This window comes from Galleria mellonella, unplaced genomic scaffold (genome assembly GCF_026898425.1).
Source record: "Galleria mellonella isolate WM207_F2 unplaced genomic scaffold, CSIRO_AGI_GalMel_v1 utg789, whole genome shotgun sequence".
In the NCBI taxonomy this organism is placed as follows: Eukaryota; Metazoa; Arthropoda; class Insecta; order Lepidoptera; family Pyralidae; genus Galleria; species Galleria mellonella.
Genome location: NW_026442155.1, coordinates 159,187 through 172,681, shown reverse-complemented (window position 1 = coordinate 172,681; position 13,495 = coordinate 159,187). Strand labels below are relative to the sequence as shown.

At 34.9% G+C, this 13,495-nt stretch overlaps 3 protein-coding genes across 4 annotated transcripts in view; 1 reads left to right on the top strand and 2 right to left on the bottom strand.

Annotated features, from left to right (window-relative positions):
* Positions 1-2,553: 2,553 nt before the first annotated feature.
* Positions 2,554-4,654, top strand: LOC113515060 (venom serine carboxypeptidase-like). Its single transcript, XM_026899195.3, has one exon. The coding sequence runs from the start codon at positions 2,708-2,710 to the stop codon at positions 4,127-4,129; it is 1,422 nt and encodes a 473-aa protein (XP_026754996.1). The 5' UTR covers positions 2,554-2,707; the 3' UTR covers positions 4,130-4,654.
* A 404-nt stretch (positions 4,655-5,058) lies between these two features.
* Positions 5,059-6,685, bottom strand: LOC113515054 (ATP-dependent RNA helicase WM6). Its single transcript, XM_026899188.3, has one exon. It carries the CDS (start codon positions 6,550-6,552, stop codon positions 5,275-5,277), a length of 1,278 nt encoding a protein of 425 aa, XP_026754989.2. The 5' UTR covers positions 6,553-6,685; the 3' UTR covers positions 5,059-5,274.
* A 2,713-nt stretch (positions 6,686-9,398) lies between these two features.
* The window catches only part of LOC116413350 (nucleoredoxin-like), a 67,538-nt gene continuing 63,441 nt past the window's right edge, over positions 9,399-13,495 (bottom strand). For both annotated transcript variants that reach the window (XM_052901728.1, XM_052901729.1), the window contains 3 exons: positions 12,580-12,784; positions 12,106-12,196; positions 9,399-10,337 (listed from right to left, as the gene is read on the bottom strand). In XM_052901728.1, the coding sequence (XP_052757688.1) occupies positions 9,916-10,337; positions 12,106-12,196; positions 12,580-12,784 (718 nt within the window). In that variant the 3' untranslated portion in view covers positions 9,399-9,915. The remainder of the gene's footprint in view (positions 10,338-12,105; positions 12,197-12,579; positions 12,785-13,495) is intronic.

Here is a 13,495-nt window from a genome sequence, read left to right as displayed (position 1 = left end):
GGAAGGACTGTATTATCCCACCAGAATGGAAAATGGATTGTTTGATTCCAGTAATTAAACCCGGTAAAGATCCTACAAATTTCGACTCCTATAGACCTATAACATTGACGTCCTGTGCAGGCAAATTATTCGAACAATTAATTAAACAGCGTTTAGAGTTCTTTATTGAAAGTAATAGTATATTACCATCGAATCAATTTGGTTTTCGCCGTGGATATTCAGCGCGCGAAAGTTTAGCGAACTTCTATGTCGACCTTAGTACTGCTTTGAATAACGATGAATATGTTCAATCTGTTTTTTTAGATGTCGTAGGAGCTTTTAACAATGTAAATTTAACAGTTCTATCTTCGATTTTATCCTCATTTCTTCCAATGAAACTTATCGAATGGATTTATAATTTTCTTAGTAATAGAGAAGTGTATGTTAAAGTAAATAGTAAATTAATAGGACCTAGGTTAAGCTCTAAAGGAGTATGTCAAGGTGGTATTCTAAGCCCGCTACTATATATTTTATATATCTATAAACTTAATTCAATTTTAGGAAACAGTGTGAACAACTTGCAATTTGCCGATGATTTATTAATTTATATAAAAGGAAAGAATATTATTGATATGCAATTAGTGTTAAATGAGTCATTAAAAAGACTTGAGAAATATTTTTCTTCTTTCCTCGATATTAGTTTAACCAAAAGTAAAGTAGTTGTTTTTCATCAAGTTCATAAATATGTTCCATTAATGAATATTATATATAATAATCAAACTCTTCCAACAGACTGTAGCGTTAAATTTCTGGGGGTAATTTTTCATCAAAATTTAAAATGGGATCTATACGTTGATTGCTTAGTAGATCGTGCTTTAAGAGCCACTAATATAATAAGATCTGTAATTGGTCGTAACTGGGGAGCTGATCCTAAAATTATCCTTTTACTTTACAAATCTCTTGTTAGAAGTAATTTTGATTACGCTTTCTTTGTTATGCCTCAGAACATAAATTAGTAGAAAACTCGAAAAATTCAAAATATGAATTTAAGACTTATTTTAGGTGCTATGTATACTTCTCCAATTATCTCAATGCAAGTAGAATGTAATTTGCCTCCTATCCTTCTTCGTTTCGAATACCTAAAACTCAAATTTCTCTTCAAAGTTTTTTCAGTTTCCAATAACCCTGAGTGGGTTATTGGAAACTGAAAAAAAGTACTCAAATTATTAAATTGCCCCATTTCTATGTTTTTGAATAAAACTATTGTCAATGATTTGAATTTACGAGATGAATATAACATCTATAGTAGTAAGATACTTCCTTGTTATAATGGCCTTTATGAGAGTAAGTTCTGTAAGATCAAAATTGTTATACGTAAAGACATAAAAGAAAAGCACGATATGTATGAGACTTTATCAGAATTTATTGACTACAGGCAGATATATACAGATGGTTCCAAAAATGCACTTAGCACTTCAGTGGCTTTTTACGATTTGTCAAATAGATTTGGTCACGGTTATAAAATTTCAACTTTGGCTAGTATTTACACAGCAGAAGCAAAAGCTATATTTTTAGCATTAGAATACATAGAAAAACAGGTACTATATTCGAAATGGATTATAATTACAGATAGTATGAGTGTTCTTATGGCATTAAAAAATAACACATTCATTTCATCATCAAACTACTTAATTCAAGAAATTCGTAATAAATATTATCATCTCTGTACTATATATGGAAAAGATATTATCTTCATCTGGACCCCTTCACATATTGGAGTGTTTGGGAATGAACAAGTAGACACTTTGGCTAAAATTATTAATTCAAGTGCTGCTCGTGTTCAAGATTTACCCCTTTGTTACTCAGATTGTAGTATTGGAATACATAAAATCGTTACAACTAAATGGGAGGAGCATTGGACTCAAATATTACAGACTAAAGGCAAATGGTACCGCAAAATTAATTGGCGTATTGGAAAACCGTGGTTCTGCAAAGGAGAGGACACAAACAGAAAATTTTACACCAATATTTGTAGATTACGAATCGGCCACGGACATTTCAACGAACACCTGCACCGAATGGGCATGATCGCTTCCCATCATGCACATGGTGTAACTCAAATACAGCCCAATCTCTACATCACCTTTTTTTTGATTGCTCTGAATTTGTCATTCAAAGACACATTATGTTTGACGAACTTAGGATTATCTTCAAAAAACCCGAAAATATCCCGCACTCAATCCCGCTTCTCTTAAGATTTCCTTCTTGTTTCAAAGCTATTTTCACTTATATTACTACAACATTCAAGGAGCTATAAGAATACTTTTATTGAATTGCAAGACAATGATTTTTTATAATTATTTATTTTTAATTTGATAAATCCACTGGTTTAAGAAAACTCAAGAAAAGATATTTATGAAAATGTACTTACCGGATTTGACAAATGAAATATTGAAGATTATGACAATAATTAAAGCGACATTAGAAAAATAAAATTCCAGACAAATTATCTTTTTGAAGACTAGGCAGCATGGTCTCCGACCTTAGCCTGTTCCAAACGGAACAAACGTACTAAAAAAAAAAAAAAAAATGAACATTTTGAACTTTCTGTGTAAACATTGTGATAAATATTACGATAAACTAAAATAACTTGGGAAATTAGCATGCTCTCATTTATGTTCGATTACCAGTGAACGACACTAGCGTGTATTTACTAAAAGTGGTTATAATGAATTACCTCTTTTTATTTATAACTATTGTACAATTTTTTATGTCAGTCCGGTGTTTATTTCACCGGTATCCAGAAATTGATTTGGGTGAGCGCGATGGGGACGATGCAGGTGATCCGCTGTTCCTTACACAGTACATAGAGAGCGGGAATATAACGGAGGGAAGGCGGTTAGCGCGGGTTCCATTCACTGAGAGTTTGAATATTAAAAGTTACGCCGGCTACTTCACAGTCAACAAAACGTATGACTCCAATCAGTTTTTCTGGTATTTTCCGGCTATGGTATCTGACAATAAGTACGCTCCCGTGGTGGTGTGGTTGCAGGGCGGCCCGGGAGCTACTTCCCTCTATGGGCTTTTTACAGAAAATGGACCCATTAAAGTTTTAAATGAGAAATTTGTACGCCGCAAATACAACTGGGCGCTGAATCACCATATCATTTATATAGATAACCCTGTAGGTACTGGTTTTAGTTTTACCAATGATGTCAAAGGATACTGCACTGATCAAGTACAGGTGGGTGAGCAACTATACTCCACTGTGATACAATTCTTGCAATTGTTCCCTGAACTGCAAAATAATAAGTTTTTCGTCACCGGAGAGTCGTATGCGGGGAAGTATGTTCCAGCCCTGGCCTACACCATCCACAAGAAAAACCCTGATGCAAAGTTAAAGGTAAACTTGAAGGGCATTGCGATTGGGAATGGTCTAAGTGATCCCGAACACCAGATGGTGTACAGCAAGTATTTGTACCAAATTGGTCTGATTGATTGGAATCAAGAGAAAGTATTCTCCGAATATGAGGCGCAAACAGTGAAGTACATACAGCAGGGACAATGGGAGGAAGCATTCAACACATTTGATGACCTCCTCAATGGTGATTTAATTAATGGGAGCAGTATATTTCACTCTATGACAGGCTTTAATTTTTACTTCAATTATCTCCATACGAAAGATTACTCTGATGAAGGGTTCGGTAAAATGATTCAGAAGAGCTCTGTACGTAAACAGATCCATGTGGGAAACAAGCCATTTAATAATGGCACTGAAGTCGAAAAGCATTTGAAGCAAGACGTCATGAAGTCCGTTGCACCTTGGGTATCAGAGTTGCTGGACAACTACTATGTAGTGATCTACAATGGACAATTAGATATTATTGTTGCATATCCATTGACTGTGAATTACTTGAGGAATCTGAACTTCACAGGGTCTGAAGAGTATAAGACAGCGAAGAGGTATATATGGGAAGTGGATGGTGAGGTAGCAGGATATGTGAAGCAGGCTGGTAAACTTGTTGAGATACTGGTGAGGAACGCCGGTCACATGGTGCCAGGAGATCAGCCAAAGTGGGCACTCGACTTGATTACTCGGTTTACACATGAGAAAACCTACACTGAACATAATCAAAGAATTAGATTTTAAGTTTAATGATTGTTTCTAAGTATGGATAGAATCTTTGTACTTTTGTATAATTTTTTTTATTAATTAGCTGATTTATTGTTTGTTATTTGCTTAAGTCTAAACTCATAAAAATTTGGCCTTCACTTCCTTAGTATCTGTCAAAATAATTTGTTTACAAGTTATAGACTGTTTTTTATTATATTTATATTAAAAGTTGCAATTTAGATGGTTTTTTTTTTCAAATTTCACATGCTTTTTCATCAGGATAGTTTATGGGATAGTTCTTGTTTCTGAAACTAATGTATTTTAGATGTAATAAGTATAAAATAAATTTTTAATTTGTAATCAAACTACATTGTTATATTTATATAAAAAATCGTGTTAAACATGACCTTATTTTATTGTTTATTTGAAACTTGATTCTACCTATGACTGCTCTCTGCTAACTCAGGTGTGACATCATTGTTCAGTGCGTACATACCTACTTATTGTTATTACATTTATATGTATGAATATTTTAAACAATATAATTTTTGAAAATAATGATTTCTGAAGTTTCTTTTTACCTAATAATACTGTTATTTCAAATTTTTATGACAATTTCTAGATAGACAATTACTTGATTATGTATATAGTTGAAACTTAAATGTTTTTTCATATATAAAATGCTCTACCTACTCAATTATGACCAAATATTATTGCTTTTGAACTTAATAGCTTCATTCTGTTTCCCATAGCTTTGGCTATGTGAATCATTATAACATATCCTATGTGTTTGTGTATATTTTAAGCCAGGAAATAGCCTATCTATGGATTAAATTTTATTCAAATCTGTTCAGCCATTACTTTGGTAACAAACATGCAAAAGTCAAGCTTTCACATAATATCATAATATACTTAGATCAAATTTAAAAAGGTGTGGGTTTATGAAAGTTAATAAATACAACAAGTTTAGTACAATAGAAATGTCTCTTTAATAACACAATGTTTTGAATCTAATGTCAAAAACCATTATATTAGATGAAAAGGAATAGTCTCGCAGGACTGTCAATTAACAGAAACTTATGTTTACTACACACTCAATACAGTCGAAAATGATGCTTAATTTTATTAACACAGTTGATTAATCGTAAGTATGAAAGGAATGACAAACTAAATTAATATATCTATCGTCCCTCTATGTAAGTAGAAAGTTCTATTTCCTCGGGGAGCTCGGTGATGTTGACATCGAAGCGGTCCTGTACTTCATTCAGGATCTTGGCATCGTTCTCATCAGATACCATGGTGATTGCGAGACCTTTGGTGCCAAAACGCCCTGCTCGGGCCACTCGGTGCAAGTATGTATCAGAATCTTCAGGCATGTCATAGTTGAACACAATGTTCACTCTCTCAATATCCATACCTCGACCAAAGAGATTGGTAGCCACCAAGATTCTTTTCTGGAAGTCCTTGAACTGTTGGTACCGGGAGAGACGTTCATCTTGGGTCATGTTGCGATGGATGCCGATCGCTGGGAAGTTTTGATCGGTGAGCAGCTGTGCTAAAGCTATACAGCGCTGTACTGATTTTACAAAAATAACTACTTGATTAAATTCTAATACATCCAATAGCTCAAACAGCTTCTTATTCTTCTCATTTTCTTTGAGTTTAACATAGTGCTGCTGCAAGCCGTGCAGTGTCAGCTTGGCTTCATCATCTACATACACCTCCATAGGATCCTGCATGAACTTCTTACACACAGGGCGGATTTCTTTACTCAATGTAGCGGAAAACATCATCACCTGTTTACCATGGGGGGTATTCCTGAATATTTCCTGCACATCTCGCCTCATGTCCAGAGATTCGAGCATTTTATCACACTCATCAAGTATGAAGTGTTTCAAATGTTTTAGATTCAGCTTTTTACTGTTCACTAGCGCGAGAATACGGCCAGGGGTGCCTACAACGATGTGGGGACAGGCGGTTTTAAGCACCTCCTCGTCTTTCTGTATGGGCATACCGCCGAAAAATACCGACACCTTCACGCCTGTCATGTATTTGGAGAATCTCTCGTACTCCTTGCTGATTTGGAAAGCGAGTTCCCGCGTGTGGCACATAACTAGGACGTACACATGATCGTCAGTGGGCTCCAATTGTTGCAGAGTCGCCAAAACAAATACTGCTGTTTTACCCATACCGGACTTTGCTTGACAGAGAATGTCCATGCCCAAAACGGCCTGAGGGATACACTCATGTTGCACTTCTGAAGGGTGCTCGAAACCACAGTCGACAATGGCTCGCAATATCTCGGGTTTTAATAGAAAATCTCTAAAGCCGGAGCTGTGAATAGATACATAAGATCCCTTAACCTCTTTCTTCGCTGCAGTTTCTGTGGGCCCTTCAGCGGTCTGCTGATCCGCTTGCTCTTCATCCTCGTAGTCGAGAAGGTCGTCGTTGTCGGCCATAATTTCTTTGTTTTGTATTAAATCAAATAGTAACTCATATACTATGAGAGAGCACGTGAAAATTATTTTGGAATATCAAAACTGCAACAATGGCGTCAAGTCGGCGTCAATAATAGTGTTGCTTTGCTTAGTGTTGTCATGTATATTTCAAACAGATGATTCGATTAATCGATTGGATTTAAAAAAAAAATAATCGATTGAAATTATTACGAATTGATTATTAGTCTCATCAAACTTCTTATAAATCTATTTTGGCTATAGAACTGTTTTGTCTCTTTTTTATGCAAAATTTTCAATTTGAAAGAAAGTGACAAAACACTATAATAGTTAAATTAGTTTGTAACAGGTTTTAATTTTTATGAATAAGGTGAATACTGTATCGAGTAATATATTGAAAATATTTATACTGGTTTTCTTTGGGGTTGCCCGATTAATTTCGCACTCGACATGTATCGTACTCGAGTCTCCCAATTGACACGATTGGCTGGACATTTACCCTATCAAAAAGCTTTATAATTTTTTTTACTAGGTTTTGCCATGTGCCACGAAATGAGTACGATAAAAAAAGTATATTGATTTATTTATTTCAAATAACTTAAGTACATACTATTTTGTTAGTATGTGTACTTAAAAATTATATTTAAAAATACTAATTTCTATTTATTTATAAACATCTTCAGGATATTGTTGGCACTGCCGCGTATTTATGTGAGAACGGAGCTGTCTTTTTTATGTTTTTTGATCATGCTTTCAATTTTTTTTTCCTTTCATTCTTTTACTCCATTCTCTGTTTGGATACCTCTATATACTTCACAAGTACCCTAACTGTCCAAAAAATTTATGAAATTACTTTACACTCATTTTTCTTTTCTCAAATAAATCCATTTCTTCAAACTTTCATGAAACGCAAAATTTACTTAAAATAAAAAAAAAAATCAATCTTGTAACGCTGGCTTCAAACATCTAGGAGGGTCATACTAAAATTCATATATGTATATTATTGCAGAGGTCCTTTTAGCTCTTAGTTACGTCACTGTTAAATTAAAATATCAATTCATCTATTGCGCGCGTAATAATTTGATTTTATTATATAAATCTTACAAATTAATACTTACATTATTTAACAGGAATCAATTAATTTTTATTTGTCATTATTTTACCATAAAAAAATCGAATATAATGTAGGACGGCACTATTTTTAGTTTATGATGTAAAAGGATAGGAACTTATCTATCTTACCATTTTTAGTCTATGGTTTTAGACGAATTAATAACCGGCTAAATCAGTGATTCATAGACATGTTTGTTGGTGTTGTGACTCAGCCATACTTACTATACTTTTCCATTCGATCTATAGACTTTAGTAATAACATACGCATGTATTTATAGTATTTTTAAAATATAGAATGTACCACGGTTCTCTCATAATAGCTAAATGGGTTAAAATATAATCATAGGGAACGTATAATGTATCTACTTATATGCTTGAATGTAACCTTTTTCCATAAAACAGAGCTATTTGCGATGTAATAGCAAAAGATAGAATTAATTTTAAATAGTAAGTTTAGTTCTTAAATCACTTAATAGAGGAAGCACCATCGTTGCTAATCTCTTTCACGTATCTAATACAAAAGAATGGGGGTAGAAGGGATTGTTTGTAATGGGGATTAGAAGCCCCATTGCTAGCAATATACCCTGTTAGGTCGACCTCCTCGTGGTTCCTCCTGGAAACCATCGTGACTGTTAGTTTTTTTTTTTTTTTCTCTCATGAGTGACAAGTTAATAATTTTTTTTTTGATGGGTGAAAATGGTAACCCCGCCTGCGCTAACGGGATACGCTGGCGGAGCACCAGTGAAGGGTGATAGATGAGAATGAAAACAGGCCAGTTAGCCCATCATGATGAATTCATCAGGAATTAACCATGATAGTTTCCAGGGAGAACCGCGAGGAGGGCGATCTGGTTGGGTATATTGCTAGCAATGGGATTCTCAGTCTCCATTACTAACGATCCCTTTCCCCCTGTAAATGATATTAGGTTATACAAAATAATTTCACAACCAGTTTTTTTTTAATTATTTTATTTCCATTTCTATTTGTTTCTTATAACAAAGTCTAAGTATTCTAAGTAATTAAGCATAATAAAGTGTTACACGAATGCAGACAGTAAGACAGAAGTGCATTGTCTGACGTGATAGGTCTACAGTACACCAAGGTAATAAAAAAGTTCACCTTTCTTACATCAAAATAGGATATACTTTACATAACCCGCCGAGTTTTTTATGTTAGAATGGTAAACGTTGTCATATCCTTATAGACATGAGCAGTACCATGGACATAACGAATACTGTTTCGCCCATGATAACACTCAGGTGCTATTCCTCATGCATATCCCATCACAAGCTGCAAACACAACTGCTTCACGGTGGAAACACGAATTTTGGTTCAACTTACGTAATTTGATTGTTCAAATGCACTATTATAATCTAGGTGTCGCTGTAATATATTACGTTTTTAAATTCTGCGTCTTTTTTTTTAAATGTGGATAGTTTGAAAGGTATAACTTGTCGAATTACTTTTATTAAGTTTATTTGGAAAAACTCAACACAAATTACTTCACAACTTTTATGCACTGTACGCAGCGATGAGTTGGTTCTGGTCGTTTTGTTTATATATATATATATATATATATATATATATATATATATATATATATATATATATATATATATATATATATATATATATATAGGATAATATATCAGTATTTGGTTTTTAGTTTTACGACCGGCCGCCTGCCTGATGTCAACCCTCTTTGGGAATATATATATATATATATATATATATATATATATACTATAAACTTCTGTTTTCGTACGCTGTCATTGTTATTAATCGCTGCTAACACTATCACATGTAGTCTACACTTTTAACTTTTATTTTTAGTCGTTTTTTAATGGAATAATATGAGGAAATATTTTTAATATACTTTAACATAGGACAGTATTGTTTACGTGAGAGCAGCGCCCTCTGTCCTTTTGTATATGGTTTGGTATTTGGCTATTTCGAAGGGAGGGATAGAGGACGTTCGTTGGCAACTCGAGCCCACCGGAATGTAATGTATGCTCAGAATACAATATAGAATAGACAACAGACAAGTTTAGAGTATGACGACGAGTAGAGCCGTCCGCAAGTTAAAGGAAAGAGGCAAAAAAGAAGAGTTTTTTCATATTTTCCCTCACATTAGAACCTAAAACAGCCTATTAGTAGAGATCTTTAGATCCTAGATCTTTAGTATTTGGTGGTATATTAAAATCTAACAACTACAGACATTACAAGTGAAACAACTCGTGGAACGTTCTAGAACTAACATTTCTCACTATACGGCTTCAACGGTTTGAAGTCAGCATTGCCGCTTAGGTATGCGTCAACGAAGTTCTGCACTGAATCGGTGGTGATTTCATCCCCGTACTTCATCGTCACCAGTTTTTGTTTGGGGAAATCGATGACCGTCAACAGTGGAACGGCGTCGTCTAAACCGATATGCTCTCTCAGCATATCAGCACAGTCCGCCCCATCGACGCCAATGTAGAACATGGTGTGTTTAAATGACTTCTTCTTAACTCTTGAATGTTTGGAAGTCGAGTAGTCGAAATCCATGGTTTCGTCGTCCGATGAGTTCTGGTAGGGGCAGAAACCAGGGTACTGGATGCTGCACTCCTCGTAGTAGGATTCCGCTGACGGCGTGAGGACCGACTCGGCGAATTCTATTTCGGAGTCTTCGTCATCTGTAAAGAAATGTTCTCATTGAATACTTTTAATCATTAGTACTTACTTGTTATTTTGTTGTCAAAGATTTCTTTTTTATATATAATTTGTCTTTTTGTTTTGTCAAAATAGAAATTGATTTTTTTGTTGGACCCAATCTTTAATCTTTAATCATTAATTTAACAATAATAAAATTTAAAAAAATAATTATTGTATGTTATTTTTTCTGTAATGTTTGTTTGTGTGTAAATTTCCTTATTAATCTCTATTAATAACATATTGTGTCTTGATAATTTCTTCATGGATTCCCGCGATACAGGTTCGCCTAATACGAAGTCCAATGTACTCGAGTTTGTACATTTATTGTGTTTAAATAAATAAATAAAAAATATTTTAACAACAGAGAAACTGTTCGAGTCGTCTGCGAAAAATACGAATGCTAAAAAAAATACGAGATGCTAAAATACCTATAGTAAGTTCCACTCGTATTTTCCCGCCAAACAGTTATTTTTTTTTTTAGTACGTTTGTTCCGTTGTGGAACAGGCTAAGGTCGGAGACCATGCTGCTTAGTCTTCAATATGATAATTTGTCTGGAATCCAAACAGTTATTCTTGTTTTGTCATTTTTTTAAGAGTGAGATTAGGCACGGCAAGGAAGTAACGGAAAAGTAACACGTGAAGGTACAATGACATAACGAACGTAACGTAACCTGTAATTGTTTATAGATATTTCCATCAGATGAACTCGATTTCGGTCGACTAGATCGATTTGTTTTCCATTCCAAGCCTCATAAAAATATCCAATAACATACGAGTACTTGTACTCAAATTGTCTTTTATTTACTTTTTTTTTTATATTATAGATTAAAAATTCTGGCCAGAGATAATGAAAAATATTTTTTTAATATTATTTTTTCAATTTTTATTTTATATTCCTGTTTTGCTTCGTATGTCAGAGGCCTACGCATTTGATCTACAAGCCCTTGGCGCTAGAGGGCGTTATCCTCATGCAATTTGTATTACTAGTGATACAGACGTTAATATTAATGAGGCTTTTAGTGAAAGTACTAAGCTTCTTATCATTCTAAGCTTTATTTCACCTTTCCGTAAAGTCTAAATTCCTGCACTGTGAAGTTACTCGCTTTTAATTATTTCTGACATTGTAGTAAAAGGCAGCTAGGTGAGCAATAACGCTGTTTATTTTATTTATATCAAGATAATCTTTACATTGCCATTAGAATTTGAAAAATCAATACGAGACGCCGGAGCTAGAACATTGTTTACATACATATATCAAAAACTACTATAACCATGTTTTCTTAATGTATTTATTTATTTATTCATTTAGGCACAGCAACAGTATTACAATTCACGTTACATTGACTATAATAAGCTTTATAACTAAGTAATTGTTATAAAATGGTACACCGTTAGTTGCTACGCGCAGCGTTAGCTTATATGCTACTAGTTTCAATATTATATACAATAACTATAGAAAATAAGAACAAATATATATTAAACTTAACACTTCTTTTGCCATTTTAAGAAAAGAATTTAAACTATAAGCATAGATGTCCAATTCATTACAATGGTAAAGAACCACACCTGCGAATATGATGTATACGTCTGGAATTCAGCACGAAAGTGTCCAGGGGGGACCACGTGGAGGTCGACCCGACGGGGTGTATTGCCAGCAATAGGACTGGTAGTCTGCATTACTAACAATCCTTTTCCCCCTAGTCCATGGTCATTAACCACCGGTCGATACAATTATAACAACAAACTCACCAATAAATAACACGACAGCCGGATGCCGCGCCATCTTTAGCAGAGCTTGTTCGGTGAGTACGGACACTGGCCTGTGAGCCCACGGAAAGTTCTGGAAACAGGTATGAAGAATTAAGAGCCATAAAATAACACCAGATGTTACCAGACTTTGTACAAAAGTCGTTTGCTTGGATACCTCTGTCTCATTCGTGTTTCAACCGTGAAGCAGTTGTGTTTGCATGGCTGTGTTTCGGTTTGATGGGTGGGATATGGCGTGAATTTACTGTGTACAGAGGAATAACACCTGAGTCCTCAGGAATGGCAACGCATGGGGGGTATCATGGGGGGTAGCAAACGAAAACTTATCTCTAAAAGAGAATTCTTCCAGGGGGAGTAGTAGTGCAAAACAGAAATTTAAATAAATGTTTACATAAGTTACAAATCATTATATATGTAACGAAAAAGAAGAGAAGATACATAGAATAGAAGACTTACATATCCCAACGGATCTGTCGTCAAGTGCTGCCGACCATTCGACGTTAGCACCTTGCCAGCGCCGTCTGTGATGACGAGAGCGGGTATGCCGGCCACGCTGAGGGCGGCTGGCAACGCTAGCCTGGCTTCCGTCGCGGACCACGGCACGGACAGGGCTCCGACTCCTGACACCGACTGCACTGTCCGGTTGTAGGATTGTTCGCTTCTGTAATATAAAAAAAAAGATTTTTTTTAAAGAAATTGGCTTCGACCTGTCAACATACGAGTACAGCCGAAACTGCTTGGCACACACATTAATAAATCTAGCAACACTGTAAAATGTAACTTTAATCGATGTGGGTCAAAAATTGACATTAATTATGGATTGTGTTTGACGAGAAAAAAAAATAGACTTTACAAATTTTATTACATTAGTAAAGTTCTGCTTAGCAACAAGCAAGACTGCACAAAAGTCGATTGCTTGGGTGCCTCTGTCCCATTCGTGTTTCAACCGTGAAGCAGATGTGTTTGCATGACTGTGTTAATTCACTGAGTACAGAGGAATAACACCTGAGTCCTCAGGAATGGCAACGCATGGGGGTATCATGGGCGAAACAGTATACTCTGTTATGTCCATGGTACTGCTCATGTCTATAGGCGACGGTTACCACTTTCCATCAGGTGGGCCGTCAGCTTGTTTGCCATTCTAAGTTGTATTAAAAAAAATATTTATAATTACATAAAGCGATTTGGCAAAATAATCGCGTATTGCGGCCACACAAAGTGCGAACGTATGAAAAACCTTCTTTTGCTTGAAAATTGTTAAATTTTCCTCCAAGATTACTTTTCTATACTCCGTAAAAACGAAATACAAAATATATTCCATTCGTGTTTATAATTTTCACGAATATGTAATATTGTTGCCGAAACACTTCTC

What these genes read in the sequence shown, in the direction of transcription:
- LOC113515054 (XM_026899188.3), bottom strand. Translation starts at nt 6,552, where the DNA reads ATGGCCGACAACGACGACCTTCTCGACTACGAGGATGAAGAGCAAGCG.
- LOC113515060 (XM_026899195.3), top strand. Translation starts at nt 2,708, where the DNA reads ATGAATTACCTCTTTTTATTTATAACTATTGTACAATTTTTTATGTCA.